This window comes from Seriola aureovittata, chromosome 13, assembly GCF_021018895.1.
Source record: "Seriola aureovittata isolate HTS-2021-v1 ecotype China chromosome 13, ASM2101889v1, whole genome shotgun sequence".
Lineage (NCBI taxonomy): Eukaryota > Metazoa > Chordata > Actinopteri > Carangiformes > Carangidae > Seriola > Seriola aureovittata.
In genome coordinates, this window is record NC_079376.1 from 918,586 (window position 1) to 931,476 (window position 12,891).

General features: G+C 39.9%; 2 protein-coding genes across 3 annotated transcripts; both read right to left on the minus strand.

The window, feature by feature from the left end:
* Positions 1-511: 511 nt before the first annotated feature.
* sptssa (serine palmitoyltransferase, small subunit A) lies at positions 512-4,117 on the minus strand. Its single transcript, XM_056393535.1, has 2 exons — positions 3,893-4,117; positions 512-2,485 (listed from the first exon to the last, which is right to left on the minus strand). The coding sequence occupies exons 1-2, from the start codon at positions 3,993-3,995 to the stop codon at positions 2,382-2,384; spliced, it is 207 nt and encodes a 68-aa protein (XP_056249510.1). The 5' UTR covers positions 3,996-4,117; the 3' UTR covers positions 512-2,381.
* Positions 4,118-5,224: 1,107 nt separating this feature from the next.
* On the minus strand, positions 5,225-9,238 carry eapp (e2f-associated phosphoprotein). Of its 2 annotated transcripts, none has more exons than XM_056393533.1 (6): positions 9,071-9,238; positions 8,136-8,317; positions 7,513-7,614; positions 7,310-7,424; positions 7,094-7,222; positions 5,225-6,385 (listed from the first exon to the last, which is right to left on the minus strand). In XM_056393533.1, exons 1-6 carry the CDS (start codon positions 9,148-9,150, stop codon positions 6,091-6,093), a joined length of 903 nt encoding a protein of 300 aa, XP_056249508.1. In that variant the 5' UTR covers positions 9,151-9,238; the 3' UTR covers positions 5,225-6,090. The 2 variants fall into 2 exon arrangements, with proteins under 2 accessions (XP_056249508.1, XP_056249507.1); XM_056393532.1 differs by having other exon boundaries at positions 7,513-7,617.
* Positions 9,239-12,891: the final 3,653 nt, after the last annotated feature.

Genomic DNA, 12,891 nt, shown 5'->3' on the forward strand with positions numbered 1-12,891 from the left:
TCTTAAATCTTAAAAATAACTAGGAGGATTATACTGTAACTATTGCAGGGCTGAAACTTGTAGTTGATAAATCAAATGTATTGTTCCCCAGAAACTGTTTTGTTAATCAGTTTTAAGTAATTTTTCAAGCAAAAAGTCCCAAACTTCTCCAGTTCCAACCATTCAGATGTGAGAAATTGTTGCATTTCTTTATCACGTGATAGTAAAGTGACTAACTTTTAGTTTTTTTGATTGATCTATGATTACAATAACCATTAGTTGCAGCCCTAACGACACTACTTCAACTGAGTGTGATTATAGACATTTTATAAAGACTCGTGCAGGTGTTGCAGACGCCTTTAAACAGTACAAGGTGAGCAGTATTTCCTCCCTTTGGTGATTATTACACACTATAATACAGCGTTTCCTCGTTGGTCAGTGACTCTGAGCGGGTTGTTGCAAATGGATTTACAGAAGTAACAGCTTGTCACCACAGATTACAGCCAAACAAACAAAAGGTGAAACAAACTGCTTTAGCTTGGTGAAATATCCCTTTAATGATTTCAGAGTTATAGAACAGTATTTAGCATCAGTAGCTCACAAAAAACCACAAATATTTTATTCTATACGCCAACATATCCGACTACAAAACTTTACAAATATGTATAACAAGATTATATACACAAACTTGAAAAATACACCATTTTGCAGGGAAAAAAAATCATCACAATTTTCCAAGGGATACCAGTAGTGGTCGGAGTACATATCGTTGAAGAAGATGACAGTATAAATGGAACTTCTTAAACATTTAACGTTTCTGTGCAAAGAGGAAACCGTTAACATTTGCCTGCTGTGCGGTTTACAACAAAAGTGGGAGTTTAAAGGACGAACCGTGTAAGTTTCCATCACGCAGGGCTACTCTCTGTAACGCTCTCTACACGGTCAGGTGTCACTTCATCCTCGACCACAGAACTGTCACCAGAGCGTTGCGTATGTTCTAGCAGCTGCAGCCATGACCAGCTGCAGGACAAAGAGTCGTCAGATTCTCTCCTTGGAGCCGGAGTGTTATTTCAAGAGTAAAATAATAATATGCACATTATACTTACTGACAATAAATATATGACGGATGATAAGTGTGATTGATGGTGTATTTGTCTATTTCCCATCGTGCTCCTCACAGGGGATTTGATGCGTCTAACAGAAGAAGAACAGGAGTTGGCGTCTCCGTTCAACTCACCACATTGTGTTTGTTTTTTGAGGCTTAAACCCGACGTTACTCCGGTGAACAAATCTTATGTAGAGCCGAACTGGAGGTTTAACGTACGAGCAGTGTTTCCTGCAGATGACTGACAGATACAACCGTTATTCCAACTGATACAACTGCACAAGCTCCAGCAGACTTTACAACCGTTCTGCAGTTTCAAAGATACTTCGACTTTTGAAAGGAAAAACTACAAATAATAAAAATATTATAATGTTTTGAGCGAGGTTAATTCATTTGGCTGTTTGTTTTATTTTAGTATGTTTCTGAATTTGCAGCCTGTTGTTTTTGGCCGTTGCGGCACGTTTGTCCTCGTCGGCGGTATCTGAAATGGGAACACTGCTTCAGCCAATTTACATGTTCAATTATGACAAAAAACCCTCACTGAAAAAGATGTTGTTGTGCATCATTAAACACGTCTGAAGAAAGCCATGGGATATGGTTAAAAGTCAGATCACCTCCACCTGACAGTTATGATGCTGCATCAGGCACCGACAGTGTCTGTATGTTGAAAGAGAGGCTTTAAAACTGCAGGAAAATGATGGTGAAGGATAAAAATGGCTGAAAATTTTCCTTAATAGCAGTTAGTGGCCACTTTGACAAAACAACCCAGCCTCACTCAGAGATCTGATGCTGCTAAAATCATCATATTTGGCTCAAAAATATATTCTCTCCATCCATCGCTGTGTTTCCTGCTCCCGAATAAAACTCTGAGACAACAATGGTTTGATTTCTTCATGGAATAAAAATAAAACTGTCCAGTCACATCCATAAATTACACATTTTCAAAACTGTAAGGTGCGCTTGATTCAAACAGAACACATGAAACAAAACTAAGCACACTCTTCCAAGGCCTCACCTCCGAGACCAACACTGTTCACAATCAGGGAACATTTCATACGAGTGAAGAAGAAGAAACAGTCCCAGGGAATGACATCGTCCGACTCGGCCTCCAGCACGACGTTCAGTGTTTCGACCTTTGGTAGTGAATTAACTTTGGAAAGGAGGAGAGACGCTTTGCCTTAACATGGTTGGAAACAAGCCCCACCTTAAACCCAGGAGAGACAGGAAGGCAGGCAGAGGGACGGACAGGAAGCCAGAGACAGATGGGACCGGCGGGGGGACGGACGGAGTCATCGTGTCACTGGATGACCTCGAAGTAGTGAAGGATAGCCATGATGTGCTGAGGCATGAAGACGTAGCCAGTGTAAATGGCCATGCCAGCCACGGAGACCAGCAGGGAGTCTGAGGAGGAAACGTTAAGGGAGAACTTCTGAAGCAGCAGAAACACAAACTGTTTCTAATACCAGGAGCAAAAAATAAAGAAATTGAGCTTCGAGTCAGTTTCACATCAAATCTGAATTTTTGTCAGTCACTTAAGGAATTATTCTCTGTGAGGAAATGAATGGGATGTTTACGTGAAATATGAAATTCTTCATGTCAAATGGAAATCAAGTTTGTGTGAACATTCATGAAGCTGTGACCGGAGCTTATTTGGTATTTTTTGGTAAAAAAAAAAAAAAAAAAAAAAAATCAACTGTGATTCATTTTCTGCAGATTGATTTCATAACAATTACCAGCGTGATATCTGAGCAGCTGCAGTTCTTGTTAACATCGGATGGGATACAGCACAATGACAATAACACAACCTCTAACTAATTCACTCCATCACACCTGACCCCTGAGGGAAGACAGGATACAGGCTGAGGGCGACACCTACCAACACATCATGCACATAATGTGATACTGTCTTACTGCACCTCCACAGACCAAAGTACAGCCATTAACAAGATACACTTTAAATATTAACTGCCGACCTTTTCTTCTGGGTGAACCTGACTTTCCAGGTTTAAGTTTTCCTTATCCAAATATGAAAAAAGTACTTATGATGTAACATCCATTTACTGGCACGTGTGGATCACCTGACTGTGGAAGCAAACGTAAATAGCCGCAGCTAGCTTAGCCTCGACGCCGCCCTTCTTCTTCTATGAAGTAAACCATATGTCGAATTCCGTTGATAATTTCGCCTCTTGTGTGTTTTTACTTACAGGTAAAAGGTGCGAGAGCACTACAACGGAAACTGAGACCCTTTTTAATCCGTTAGCAGAGAGGCTTTAATTCGGCAGTTATTCAAAAAACAAACATGAATGAATTCTTATTACAAATACGGTTGTTTTTCTCTTCCGCAAACTATGTTAGCAACAATCCACTCAAAGCTCCATTTACATTCTACGCGTTTAATGCTAATTCCCTTACAGATTAACGCACGTCCGTTGTAGAACAAATATTTGGGAGTTTTCTGAAACATTAGAGTTGATTACTTAGTTCGGCATTCATTAAAAAATAAAAACATTATCCAATTTTTAGTACACACACAATTTGTCTTCGTATATGTTTGCTACTATTTAAACGTTTAATTCATGGCAGTTTCAACGACAACACAGGCTCAACAGTACATTCTCTATATGCCGAATTTTACATAAACCGATGCAACTTTATAAAATACCTCAACTGTTACTCACAACACAAATTAAATGCGTTTATTCACTAGAAAGGTTCGCGTCATGAGTTAGCCATGCTACCGCTCTAGCTTAAGTTAGCATGTTAGCTCGCTCGGTAAAGGCTGAAGTTAGTTCACTCGGAAAAGGATACTGAACACCGTCCGCTCCCAGGGCTCCAGCATGTACAGCGCCGTCACCAGAAGGTACTGATAGTAAAACCACGATAACTGCTTCCAACAGTCACCCAGGGCCATGGTCCCAACTTCACAAGCGACAACTTATTTTTCTTTCCTCGCTGTTTTTTTTTTTTTTCCTTTCGACGTGACTCGTGGTAGGTTAAGTTCTGTTAACGTACTGACGACTACCGTCGTATCATAAGGTGCTCGTTTTCAGCCAATCACAACTCCGCGTTCGAGCATTCGGCTGTGACGCAGAACAGGGAGTTCCAACATCCTGATTTCAAAACAAAGCTCTCCTTCCTGCCAATCTGTTTTTGAACTCGAGATTTGAAAATATAAAATGGAAAAAAGTTTGAAATTCTTTAAGAAATAAGAATTATAATAAGAAATATTTTGTTATAAACAAAATTAGGGACGTTTGATGTAAAATCATACACTTGATTTATCCTGTAAACCAGGTACTTTCATGATTCAGACATGATGTTGATGAAAAATATGTATTTTGCAATTACGAAACTGAGTATTTGTCAGTTATTTTATGAATGCCTATCTAATAAATTGTTTTGGTTAGATAAAGAATATTTCTTTAAGATGCTGAATAGTTCAACTATTAATTTAGAAAAATTGTATTTTTTATAAGAATTATATTGATTGTAAAAAAAATTTTTTATTTTGAATCTATGGAAAATACTACATCCATCAATGCATAAGAAACCACACATCCAAGAATTAAAAATAAAAATTAGACACTATTAATTCATTACATGGATTAAAGAACAGTAAAGCAATAAAAATAGTAGAAACTTGTAAAGCCATAAATATTTTCCTTTAATATCTTTGTTTTCTTTAATGGTACCCCTTTGTATATATATATATATATATATATATATATTTTTTTTTTTTTTTTCCTGAAATATTTTTTATGCTATTTCTTTCATTATCCTTATTTATATGTTGCATTTATTTCACCTTATCTCATTTATTTCATTTGTATGCATGTATCTTAATTCAGAAGTTGTGATTATTTCAATGTAAAAGTTTTAGTAAGATGAAATGGAAAATGTTTTTAATACAAAAGCACTTCTAAATAAAGCACGCTTTAGTTTGTAATTCTATGTAGAGCGTGTTATTTTTGTATGGAGCTCATTTTACATAATTGGCAGATTTTCATTCTGTGTGGCTAATTTCCTTCCTTCGTTTGATAAAAACTACACAGAGCAGCTGTTTTAAGAAATAACTTTTTTAAATTGAATTTCACTTTAGTGAGATTTACTTCAGAAGAAACCAATGAACGACAGACAGAGTAAGGAAGCCGTTTGGGTCTTTTTATGGGATTTGTCGACAGTAACAAAAATATAGAATAATGCCAACCCTGTTGTGAAACTAAAAGCTGGTCTAGTAGATCTTAAACCATGAAGCCCAGAGAGCTTCAATAAACCAAACAGCAACTACAGTCTGCACAGTATCTCTCAAGTCCTACTGCCTTACAGCCGACTCTGAAGGACACCAGCAGGAAAAGGAGTTTGATCCTATGAGACCGCACAAGTTCACTGTGTACTAGAGAGATACCAAAAAATCTTATTGCAGCTAGATCGTGCGTATGTCAGCAGACAAATCTCAAAAAACAAGCGTCTGTTCAGCAGACAGCACTGACGAGTTTATTTTTTGACCTTGAAATGTCCCAGTACATCATCCAGCTCACAATCCTTAAAAAAAAAGAGAAAGTTAATAAAAATGATTAGAAAGGTTTGTGACTGTGACGTGTTTAGGTAAAAATTCATCAACATCTATTTGCCACTATCTGATGTTTGTCCTTCTCAAATCAATCAACATTGATATTGGATCATGTGTCAGTCAGGCTCTTGTGTTTAGGGTTCAGTACGTCCACCAGAGCTGCAACCAGCAGATGTTCAGAGCCGGATTCCAGCTTTAGTCAGATATTTCAAAGGTTTCACGGACAGGTGACATGCTGCTGACGTTCCTCTGCTTTCCTGATTCCTGACCCACAGATTGGCGCCTAGGAGAGACTCACAGCAGGATTCTCCGTCTCAGGCGGGATGCTGAAGAAGCAGCCGACCCGGTTCTTCTTAAATCAGAAAGCTGAGGCGAGGAGCCAGAGAGAAACTGCTGAAAAAAAAAAGCGTCCTGCTCAGAGCTCGCTCGCTCCGTCTCAGCAGTGGCTGGCCAGGATGTTGAAGAAGTGGTAAACCTCTTCTTTATCGAACACGGCCACCTCTGTAGAGCACTCGGAGCACTGCACCGGGTGGTAAACCTCGTCAGCATCCATCCCCGCTGGCGACGGGTCGGGAGCCTCGTTTGCCGGTGTTTCCGTTTTCTGGCCCCTTCTCCTCTTCCTGTTCCTCTGCTTCTTCTCCTGCTGCGTTTTGTAGCGTAACACCTCGTCTCTCTTCACCGTGCAGTTCATGACGAACATGGCTCTGTACTGCGTCCGGTACTTCTCATGCCTGAGTGGACACAACCAAGACATCTCAATGTAGCTGAACACTGTAAACGTATCAGTCGGCATTTCATCAGTAAATAAAGCCAATGAGATCAGCTGAAGTCAAGCTGACAGCTGAAACTAGTTCAGAGATACTGAGACATGTTAACAACAGAAACCAGATCACAGAATGAATATTGATTAAAGCCCAGCTTCTCTGATAATGTTTGTCTCAGAACTGCAGCTAACACATTTCAATCAGCTGTCGATTCATTGTTTGATCATGTGTTTCAGTCCGAGTACTTACAGAAAGTTAATTTTTCCATTTTAAAGTGTCAAAGTATGGAAAAAATAGTTTTTTATTACTATTTTTCCATTTTCACAGATCTTCTTGGCTTTTATTTTGAAAATTTTTACCTTAACTTTTATTATACCTTATGCAAATTAGGGGTATCTGCCATGACTTGCTGACTTTTAAAACTTCCTAATCTCAAAAACACACTTTTGAAAATGACTTTATTTCTCTCCTTAATTATCTTCCAAATCAGAATTTGATGGACTGAGTAAAACGAAACACCACATGAAGAAGAGAGCAGCCCAACAGGTGTGTGTTGGTCTGGTCAGGAGGCGTCTGGGCAGGTGATGTAAAAAGGAACAGAAATCATTTCTTCCAACATCCCTCACTTTGTTGGAGTGATCAAGCTCCACATGTGGTGCTAAGTGTAAGTCTCACCTCTGACAGTCCAGACAGAGCGTGGTCATGCAGGCGGGACAGTTGAGGACAGCGTCACTGCTGGGTAAACCCTGAGTCCGACGAGACTGCGAGCGAAACGCCCCTGCTGGTCGTTTCCTGCTGTTGTACCTGGACAGAGAGACGAGAGAACAGATGACTACAACGTGACAAAACCTAGTGTCAGTCTTTTCCAGGTGAACTGTCTGAGTGTCTTACTGTCTCCTCCTGGCATCCACCCAGGCCTGGTCTCTGTCGTCTTCGTCGGGGTCGTACAGCAGCTCGTCATTGGTCGGTATGATCCGCTGTCTCCGCCTCTGGCCTGTGGAGCTGCCTGCAGAAGGTCAGAGAGCCAATGTAATGACGAATCATATATGTGGATCCATACAGAACATAATGATTCATAGTGATGACATGTTTACTTGGCGTGTCTTCTCCCTCTGAGTCAGAGTCGAAGTAGATGTTGTCATACATCCGAGGATTCAGAGGTCCAGGACCTCCTCCTCCTCCTCCTCCTGAGGTTTCTGCTGGAGAACAAACACACAAAGATGGTAGGTCGTGTTTCACAGAGCACAGTGAGCAGGTTCGTCCATTAATTGTGGGATTGACTGTCGCTTTTCAGTCTAACAAAGATTCATGTTCCATTAATTAACAGCCCAAAGCTTTGATATTATTTTTTAAAAGCAAACTCAACTCTGAACATTTTAGTCTGGCTTTTAATTAAATTTTATTTATTTAACTTTCTATTTATTTATTTATATATTTTGAGCTGTTTTACTGGATTTTATTTGTACTTTTATTTCTGGTTTTGTTTCATTTTTATTAGATTTTTAATATCTTAACTTTTATTTCTGTTTTTACTCACTTTAATACATCTCCTCTGTTAAAGTGTTTTATTGATTGATCTTTATCTTTGCTCCAGTCTTCAGTGTTTCCTCAGTTCCTGTTATTATTGTCTTATCTTTATTGTTTTTATTTATTACTTTGTCATTTATTGTTCTGTGTGTAATGTTTTCTTTTCATGGTGACTGCAGGTGAGTGTTACCTGTTGCTGATGGTGCCCAGGTTCCCTCCATGGTCCTGATGGTGGAGCTGAGCTCAGCCTCCATCTCCTTCTCAAACTCATCCCCGCTGGACGACTCGCTTTCCCCTGTCAAATACTCTCGGATCAGTTTCTTCTTCTGGTCCGGAGTCCCGTTCAGCAGCACGTCCAGCTCGTCCTCCGAACTGAAACACACAGAGACAGAGAGGAGTTAACATTTTGTTGTGTTTCACCTACTCAGGCTACAGGTCGACTAACATCTCCAGCCCTGATTCTCACCCGCCTCCCGAACACACAGAGCTGTGAGGACTCACTGTCAGCTGACATTTGATAGACCAAACAATTCATTGATCAATCAACACGAGGACACCGATTAATATTTCAATTCTTAGAAATAAATCTATCCTGGCACCAACCAGGAGCCGATAAGATCACAACACTTCCAAATATGTTTCGTTTTAATCATTTCATCACATTCGCTAATCTTAAACTCACCTTTAAACATAAATAACATGGTTCATCTTGTCCTTATGCAAAAAAATTAACACTAAGAGGACAAAATCAACTTTAAATCTAGTTCTGTGTATTTACTTGCTTTACTTATAACTTTAGAATTATGATTTCTCCTTCAACACAAATATGAATTTTTATACTCGTGGCTGTTTGTATCTTTAACCCCAGGCTGTGTTGACTGCTATGATCTGAGTATCTTACATTATTATCATGTTAATAAACAGCACTACAACAAAGACAAAGTTGGCGGGAGATTTAAGCACCGACAGCTAACAGCTCTGCCGTCAGGTCTGTAATGTTAGATTAATAAAAATCTACGTTCGTAACTGTTTGTTTACGTTAGCATGCAGCTAGCTAGCCGCACCGTAGCCTCACGGTGCTAAAGCTACACCGTCTTAAAGCTAACTGTCGTGGTGAATTCCGACCTGCTGGATGCTCTCTCCTCGTCGCTCGGCTCCTCGATCTCATACGAGTCAAACTCCTGCGATTTAATAAGTTTGTTCATTTTAACTGTTTGTTCGAACTCAATTACAACGACACGAGCAGCTAGCGAGTTAGCTACGACAGCGTTAGCAGCGACTGTTTCCGCTCCTTCTTCTTCTTCTTCTTCCTTGTTAGTTTGATTAAACGGAAGTTGGTAAACATTGAAATTACTCACTACCGCCACTTACTGACCAGGACTCTGACTACAGCTGAGAATCAATGAATCTGTTTACACAAAATTATAAACATAAATAAATAAAATTCCACAGTGTTCCTCATTAGTAATTATTTTCAGAGATTTGACAAATAGCCTCAGGAAATAAGCAAAAAGTGTTTTTCAACCCAGGTCCCACTAAAATCATCTCATTTTTATTTCTGTTTCATTTACAGTGGTGAAACCCGACTCATATTTGTAGAGAAGAGAGATCAGTTTAGAATTATTTCCAGCATATTAACATAAAATCAATCATATTTGGTAGAAACTGAACAACTCTGGTTTTGTGAATCTGATATCTTCCCAAAAAACACAGTAATTTTATTGCATAATTAATCTGTATGATATTTAATAAATAAATATACCATCAAAGACAAGAACCAAAGTGTTATAACCCTCCCAGATAAATGTTCATATTTGTTGACATTTTGGCTTATGCTTCTTCCATCTTCACTTATGCTTCAGGCCTCGTACTGCTTTTATCTAGTAATGTTGTTGTTCATTCAATACAAATATTTATATTTTATATTATTTATATATAAATGAATAAGATAAAATAAAATCTGCTGATCTTTTATATTGAAACACCTCTCCTGATTTATGTCAGACTCTTTGGAGTTCTTCCTTCACCTCGTTAAAAAACACATTCTCAACCTTTCTCTTTCCCTGCACACCGTGCGCTCGTGACAGGAGGCCTCGTGGTAAATCACTGAACAAAAAGTAATGACACAACTTGTTACTGGATGACTGATTACTACAAAGTTCCCAGATCTTTGATTGATATGATATATAACCTTTATTTAATCAGGTATTCTCAATGAGCTCAAGACAGACCTGAGTAAAGAAAACAAGACAAATAAATAATAAGACACATACAGCATCAGTACAATCACAGACGTCACTGAGTAACTGATGTTTTAAAATCTAAAAGAAGGGAGAGAATATTAAACCTGTTAACATTAAGTTGACTTTTATTCAGCAGGGATCTGTGCAGCATTCCTCCAACATCTGAAATGTGATGCTGCTGTTACATCGACTCACCTGTAGATGGAGCCAACAGATCAGCGATGCCGTCACCGGGGCTGTTTCCCTCTCTCAGAGGTCAGGGCAGCAGAGGGTTCATTTGGAGGCCTGGTCCATGGAAAGACAAAGAGAAAATGATTTAATATATATATAAATAAATGAGTGAATTCTCCATCAGGAGCACGGACACTGATCTGCTACCTGTTGACCTCTGACCTTTCTGTGGAAGTGGAGAGGGGAGAAGACTTTTCGACCGTAGCAGGGATGAAAACACTTTTTCTTCCAGGTTTTATTTTCCTTCACACTGACTGCTGAAACCTTCCAGGTGTATTTGTCCCTCTCAGATCTTTCCAACCAAAGCTTAAAACTTTTCTGTTTGACACTTTTAATTAATTTCAGTCGTATCTCACTGTAGCTGCACTTTTATTCACCTCTTTCATTTATTTTGCTCAATTTCATCGTGGGTTTTCTTTGTCTTTCCTCCTGTTTCTTTTGTATCTTGTTTTAATGTTGAATGAATGTTTTAAATTGTTGTTGAAAGGTGTCACACGAATAAACCTCCTTCTGTTCAAAACTTCTGCATCAGCAGTTTCCAACCTGAAGGTCGGGACCCCGAAAGAGGTTACAAGATAAATCTGAGGGTTAAGAGGGCAGGAAATATATATATATATATATATATATATATATATATGTATAAACATATTTATTGTTACTGACTAATCTTTGCTTTTTTCTGGATCAGTTGCCTGCAGCTCATGAACATTGTGATTATATGCAACATGTGACAAAGGTCATCATTTTGACAGTGAGCCAGTACGTTGATGTGGATCATATTACCAATATTAATTACACATCACGTACTTCGCTGCTCAGCATCATCTGATGTCTGACAGCTGCTCTTTGTTGAATCATCTTCTCTTCGCTACAGTCGATTATTTTGTGTTTGAAAACCTCCAGATGATCCAGCTGTGGGCGGGTCCTCAGCACAGAATGATTGACAGCAGGTGCTGCAAGCTGAGCGCTCCGCTCGTCATTGTACTACATCACTGTCTTCTCTGTCCATCTGTTAATTAAACTCAACACTGTGTTCTACACCTGGTTTTCCAGAACCCGCTGTCAGGACCGGATCACTGCACGCTCCTCAGGCGAAGGTGCTGCAGAGTCCTGGATTAACCTACAACACAGTTTAAATATCGACTCCCTGAAAACATTGGGACAGTTTAGAAATGTACTTTTAAATCTTTTAAATGGTAATGTTTGTGAGTTTAAATGTTTTTATTAGGAACTGGTTTTTGTGTTCAGGTTGTTTGCTTCGTTTTCTCTCTGTTTCTAATAAATAAAGGTTGATGACGTCAGACTCTCCAGTATAACAAGGACCTGATGTTAGGTCGAACCATTTTGGCTCCCAGGAGTCCTTGAGTATCACAAGCTCTCAACTGGAACCAGCTCCTCGTGGTCGTATCCCTCCGCCACTCAGACTAGTTCCAGGTCACATCCCTGTTTATCCAGTCAGAGAGAATATGAACCATGTGTGTGAAAGTTTGTCATAATTACTGTGTGAAGTCTTGAGTAATGGCTAAAAAGTGATTTGTGAGGTCACACTGATCTTGACTTTTGACCTTTGACCACCAAGATCTAATCAGTTCATCCTTGAGTCCTGGTGAACATTTATGCCAAACTCCAAGAAGTCCCGTCAAGGCGTTACGGAGATATTGCGTTCACAAGAATGGGATGGCCAAACGTACCCAAAAACAATATGGCTGCCGCTCCGACTGTCGCGGGCGCCGAGATGTAAAAGCAAACCGAGACAATCCACACAGAGGTGACAGATTCATGCTTCATCAGAAAACCCTAAAGACTATTTGCAGCCAGGCCGTATCGAGCTTTAATTACATCGTACATTGACGTGTTGCCTTCAGGTACCAGTGAGACATGAAATCTGATCCACCAAGTCCAGCCTGAGCAACAGGTCCATGAAGGCCTCAGTCCCAGAGGAACACGCTGTCCTCTGGGACGGGATTTTACCTCTCTGGGAAATTGGGGAGGGGGAGGTGGGTTCCCAAAGCAAATTTTCCCATAGTCCCACTGTGATTTTTCCATGTAATGCAGCGTCCCGGCCCCCAAGCGCCGTGTGGTCTGTGTTCGTTGTGACCTTGAGTCCGGCCCGTAGAGCCGGCGTGAGTATTGTAAATAGTTCTGGGTTTGTTCTGGTGATTGTAAATAGATTCTCTTCGTAAATATCACTGAACATTTTATTTTTGAGCTACTTCCTGTTGTTTGGCTTTATCCTGCGGAGTGAGGTTCAGTCTTCTCTGCCGTTAGTTTCCACCTCGGGTTAGCCAGAAGGTTTTTTGGGGAGATAGTTTCTCCTGTTTGTTGTTGTGGCCTTGGTGACCTCATCCACATTCAGTCTCCTGGACTGGAGCGTTACAACAAGTCTGTCTTTATCTGGACGTGACGGCAGCAGATTAAAGTCTCTCGTTAGAGTCCCAACGAGCTGAGGACAGTCTGCGGCTGTTGGAGACG